The 6,267-nt window shown below is 36.7% G+C and overlaps 1 protein-coding gene across 1 annotated transcript in view; it reads right to left on the reverse strand.

Annotated features, from left to right (window-relative positions):
- MAP4K5 (mitogen-activated protein kinase kinase kinase kinase 5) overlaps positions 1–6,267 on the reverse strand; it is a 182,637-nt gene that overhangs the window by 83,293 nt on the left and 93,077 nt on the right. The window contains exons 5-7 of the mRNA XM_042781362.1: positions 3,448–3,495; positions 3,317–3,359; positions 2,477–2,549 (exon numbers count right to left, since the gene is read on the reverse strand). Of these exons, the coding sequence (XP_042637296.1) occupies positions 2,477–2,549; positions 3,317–3,359; positions 3,448–3,495 (164 nt within the window). The remainder of the gene's footprint in view (positions 1–2,476; positions 2,550–3,316; positions 3,360–3,447; positions 3,496–6,267) is intronic.

Genomic DNA, 6,267 nt, shown 5'->3' on the forward strand with positions numbered 1-6,267 from the left:
ATAAGCTATGGCTAGATACGTGGACTTCACCAGATGGAATACACAGGAATTGGATTGATTACAACTGTGGCAAGAGGCCACGGAGACATTCAGTATCTTCAGCAAAAACAAAGCCAGGAGCTGACCGTGGAACAGACCATGAACTACTCATATGCACATTCAAGTTGAAGTTGACGACAATTAAAATAAGTCCATGAGAGCCAAAATATGACTTTCATTAATACCCCTCCTGAATTTAGAGACCATTTAAAGAACAGATTTGATGCACTGAACACCAATGACAGAAAACCAGAGGAGTTGTAGGGGTGACATCAAGAACATCATCCATGAAGAAAGCAAGAGGTTATTAAAAAGACAAGAAAGGAAGAAAAGACCAAAATGTATGTCAGAAGAGACTCTGAAACTTGCCCTTGAACGGAGAGTAGCTAAAGCAAATGGAAGAAATGACAAGATAAAAGAGCTGAACAACAGCAGATTTCAAAGAGCAGCTCAAGAAGACAAAGCCAATCACTATAATGAAATGTGCAAAGACCTGGAGTTAGAAAACCAAAGGGAAGAACACGTTCAGCAGTTCACAAGCTGAAAGAACTGAAGAAAAAATTTAAGCCTCAAGTTGCAATATAGAAAGATTCTATGGCCAAAATATAGAATGATGCAGGAAACATCAAAAGAAGATGGAAGGAATACAGAGTGTTACTGTACCAAAAAGAATTGGTCGATGTTCATCCATTTTGGGAGGTGGCATATGATCAAAAGCTAGTATTGAAGAAAGAAGTCAAAGCTGCAGTGAATGAATTGGTAAAGAACAAGGCTCCAGGAACTGATGGAATACCCACTGAGATGTTTCAACAAAGGGATGTTCCGTTGGAGGCACTCACTTGGCTATGCTAAGAGATTTGGAAGACAGCTACCTGGCCAACTGACTGGGAGCTACCTGGCCAACTGACTGGGAGAGATCCATATCTGTACCCATTCCAAAGAAAGGTGATCCCATGGATTGTGGAAATTATTAAGCAATATCATTAATATCACATGCAAGTAAAATCTTACTAAAGATAATTCAAAAACAGCTGCAGCAGTATACTGACAGAGCATTTCCAGAAATACAAGCTGGATTCAGAAGAGAACACGGAATGAGGGATATCACTGCTAATGTCAGATGGATCTTGGCTGAAAGCAAAGAATACCAGAAAGATGTTTACTTGTATTTTATTGACTATGCAAAAGTATTCGATTATGTGGATCATAACAAATTATGGATAACATTGAGAAGAATGGGAATTCCAAAACACTTGATTGTACTTATGAGGAACTTGTACATAGATCAGGAAGCTGTCACTAGAATAGACAAGGGGATATTGCATACTTTAAGATCAAGAAGGGAGTGCGTTAAGGTTGTACCTTTTACCGTACTTATTCAACTTGCATGCTGAACAAATTAATCCGATAAACTGGATTATATGAAGAAGGAGGTGGCATCAGGATTGGAGGAAGGCTCATTAACAACTTGAGATATGCAGATTACACAACTTTGCATGGTGAAAGTGAAGATGACTTGAAGCACTTATCGACGAAGATTAAAGACTACAGTCTGAGGTATGGATTATACTTACCTCAGAAAACAAAAATCTTCACAACTGATCCAATAAACAGCATCCCAATAAATGGAGAAAAGACCGAAGTTGTTAAAGATTCCCTATTACTTGCTTCTACAATCAACACCAATGGAAGCAGCAGTGAAGATATTAGACGACACATGGCACTGGGCAAATCTGCTGCAAAAGATCTCTTTTAAGTGCTGAAGAGCAAAGATGTCTCCTTGAAAACTAAGAAGTGCCTAACCCAAGACATGGTATTTTCAATCACCTCCTATGCATGTGAGAGCTGGACAATGAATAAGAAAGACCTAAGAAGAGTTGATGCTTTTGAGTTGTGGTGCTGGGGAAGAATGCTAAGAGTACCATGGTCTGCTAAAAGGACTAACAAATATGTCCTGGAAGAAGTGCAGCCAGATTGCTCCTTGGAAGTGAGAATGGCCAGACTTCGTCTCACCTACTTTGGTCATGTTGTCAGAAGGAATCATTCCCTGGAGAAGGATATCATGCTTGGTAAAACGGAGGGTCAATGAAGAAGGGAAAGGCCCTCAACAAGATGGATTAACACGTGGCTGCAATGATGAGCTCAGGCATAGCAAGGATCATGAGGTTGGCACAAGACTGGGCAGTGTTTCGTCCTGCTGTGCAGAGGGTCGCTATGAGTCAGAGACGACTCAACAGCACCAAACAACAACTACAACGACACAGGGAAAGCTGGACAAAGAAAATGAGTATTCAAGCTCCCTAATCTAGTCAGAACTACAATAATATTAAGAAGCATATAAGTCTCATGCCTTTCAGTCAAATATCACCTGTTAATCAAGTATCAAAGTTGACCAGCAATACTGAAAAAATGGTAATTCAACAACAGTATGTCTTACCAATATGGAGTACCAATGAAAGATTTTCTCTTTGCAATGGTTGCTGTTATTTTTGCAGCCACACCAAAGTCAGCTGGTAGGAAAAAATAAAATGGGAAATTTTAGTTCTTGTCAATAAAACAAGCAATTTATCTTAGTGTCTCCTTTAGTCATGACATGATTGATAATTCAGATATTAATGGTAGGAAATGTACACAAGTTGAGTATTTAAATCTCCCCTTGCTTGGTTCACAACATACTCATTAAAAGAGAATTTATTGGCATTTTACTAGAATGAAAATGTACTTTATTAAAAACAAAATTATTAAAACTACTCTTATTACAAGCACATTGACATTATTTTGGTGAAAAAAAACAAGAAAGAATCAATACACATGGCTGACACAGTCACCTGATTACTTTTATCCTGACTCAGGTTAGCATTTTTATGCTTTAAAAGTCTTTATTTTCTATGTGTAACTTTTTTTGGTTGTTATTACATAAGACTGTAAAATAATTAAATACATTTTACTTTATTTGTCATTTAACAAACCAGGGGATTTTTCTCTTTCATATTACTAGTAAGTATTAATTTGGATGACCAAATGATGTTCTATATGTGAATTTAGCACAGTTTAGCAGTTTTTCTATTATTAGACCTATGATTGTATTTTATTTTTTATTTTAAATAATGGTATGATTAATACCTCTGTGAAAATGGATTTTTCATCTTTAAGATTAATTTCCATAAAGTATGTCTCATGAGTAGAATTAATGGGTCAAAAGATGAAAATTATTGTGGCTCTTGATATGAATATTAAATGGATTTAATACTTACTTTATGAGATTGAGATAACATACCTAATTTTACATCACCATGGTCTGTCAATAAAATATTTGCACCCTAAAACAAAAATACAAACACTAGTCACTTAGCATCATAAAATTTCTTCAAATAGGATTAGAAAATTAAACATGTTAAATGAACTTACTTTTATATCTCTATGCATTTTGCCTTTAGTATGTAAATAGGCAAGACCCTAAAGTTAAAAAAAAGTATGCATTAACAAAACTGCAAACTGGAATAATGATTAATTAAAGCAGAGACTCTTAGAGTAACAAAAAAACTCTTAGCTTTTTTGGGTTTTAAATAGTTTTATTGAGGAATAAATGACAAACAATAAAACTACACATATTTAAAGTAGGTTATAAGTCTAGCAAATATGTACACCATGAAAAACAATCAAGATAATGAACATAACCATCAACCCCAAGTTTCCTCACACCCTTTAATAATTCCTCCCATCTTCCCTCATCCCCGCCCCCAGCAAACACTGATCCATTTTTTGTTATTATACATCAGTCTGCATTTTCTCAAGTTTTATGCTAAATGAAATCATACAGTACGTATTCTTTTTTTTTGTCTGGTTTCTTTCATTCACAATAATTAATTCATGTTAATATGTGTATCAACAGTTCATTCTTCTAAATGGATGGTGCCTGGCTACCATTATTGAACATTTTGATCAGGGACCCAATAGATTTTGATGAAAAGGAGAAAAACTGTGGAAAGGAACTTCAAATTCTTAATGAGAACCATACTTAATGAACACATTGAGACTGGAGAAATCCTTGAATCTAATGCCTGGAAATTATCTCTTTTTCCCTTACATGTAGGAACATACAACAATTCAACAATTTCTACATGTAAAATTCAGTATCATTGATTATATTCAAGTTGTGTAAACTATTCTCACTCTCCTTTTCCAAGCTGTTCCTCACCCATTAACATAAACTCTTGCCCCCTAAGTTTCTTATCTAATCTTTTGAGATGCTATTGTCTATACGATCCCATATGGATAAATCTTAAAAGGTGAACATTCTTTGCTAGTTAAGCTAAACGACTGTTTGGTTTTAAGAAGACTTCAGAGGATATTTTTGGTTTTAGGTTTAAAGATTATCTCAGGACAATAGTTTCAGTGCTTTATCTAGGCTCTAGGGCTCCAGAAAATTTGGTTCCCATAGGAATTTGAAATTCTATTTTGTATTCCCTCCCTTTAGATCAAGTATTATGCTACAGAATTTTTTTAATCAAAATATTCAGTAATGATAGCTGGGCATCCTACAGTTCCTCTGGTCTAATGGCAAAGGAAGCAGTTGTTCATGGAGGCAATTAGCCACATATTCCATATCCTCCTCCTATTCCTGGCTCTCCTCCTTCTTCTGTTACTCTAGACAAATAGAAACCAATTGATGTACTGTGGATGGCTGCTCGCAAGCTTTGAAGAACCTGGAAAACTAACTTTTAGGATACAGTGAACTAGGAAGTAGAATAGAAGCACTAAACACATTAAAACAATTACCGTATTTTTATGTAAATAACATGGACGTTTTAAGGGGTTTTTTTGCCAACTGCCTCCTTCCCTGTGAGGTATTTTCATAAGCATATGACATAATTTTTTTCCCACCTACACCTAGACACTCTTATAGCACATACAAATACACATGTAGAAACACTGTCTGCTAACTCTATACATGGTCTGGTCATGGACACACTACCCCCTGCCTAGACATACCTGCTTGTTCAGTCTGTCCACCCATCTATCCACCCATGGATCAATGCTTGCCATCACTGACAACACAGCACTGTACACCAAATGGGCTCATCTTTGTTGTCAGTACCTTACATGTTCTTGTCTTCCTCTTCTTCAATGCCATCATGTTACTCACTCACTTTTGATATACTGCCCCTCCCCTTAACCCAAATCAATAGTTGTGTCTACCTATCTAGCAGTGTTCCCTCTCCTCCCCTCCCCTCCCACCCTTGGTGACCAACAAAGAAAGTTGCATTCCATATATAGCCTTTCTTGATTTTTTACAATAATGAACTAATAGAATATCTGTCCTTCTGTGATTGACTTATTTCACTCAGCATAATGTCCTCCAAGTTCATCCATGTTATGTAGTGTTCTGTAGATTCTACAAGATTTAGTGTTGCGGAGTATTCTATTGTATGTATATACTATAGTTTGCTTATCCATTCTTCTGTTGATGGGCATGTAGGTTGTTTCCATCTTTTTGTTATTGTAAATAGTGCTGCAATGAACATGGGGTGTGCATATATCTGTCCTTGTCCTGCCTGGCTCTCTCACTTCTTTATGATTATATACCTAGTAATGGGGTCATGAGCTCTGGCAGTATAGTGAATAAGGTATGTGACTACTAACCAGAAGGCTGGCGGTTCAAACCCACCAGCCACTCCTCGGAAGGAAGGCTGGGCAATCTACTTCCGTAGTGATACCACCTCAGAAATCCAAGGAGGGGTTGCTGAGTCGGGTTCGACTTGATGGCAGTGAGTAATGGGGTCACTGGATCAAATGGTATTTATAATTCCAACTTTTTAAGGAATTGCCATACTGCTTTCCACAGTGGCTGTATCATTTTACAGTCCTATCAGCAGTGTATGAGAGTCCCAATCTCTCCATATCTCCTCAGCATTGTTATTTTCTGTTTTGTTGAACTCTTCTATTAGTGCTGGGGTCTCTGCCATAAATTAGGGTCCCTAAATTTACCTCTATTTTTTCCTTGAGGAACTTTATAGTTTTATGCTTCACATTTAAGTCTTTCATCCATATGGAGCTAGTTTTTGTGTATGGTGTCAGTCTTCTGTCATTTTTCTGCATATGGATATCCAGTTTTGCCAGCACATGTGTTAAACAGACACTCTCTTTCTTATTTAATGGATTTCAGCCCTCTGTAAAAAATCAATGGATCTATTTCTGGATTCTCAATTCTATTCCACTGGTCTATGT

The sequence above is a fragment of the Orycteropus afer genome, unplaced genomic scaffold (genome assembly GCF_000298275.1).
Source record: "Orycteropus afer afer isolate SDZICR_OR568_19922 unplaced genomic scaffold, OryAfe1.0 scaffold00111, whole genome shotgun sequence".
NCBI lineage: Eukaryota > Metazoa > Chordata > Mammalia > Tubulidentata > Orycteropodidae > Orycteropus > Orycteropus afer.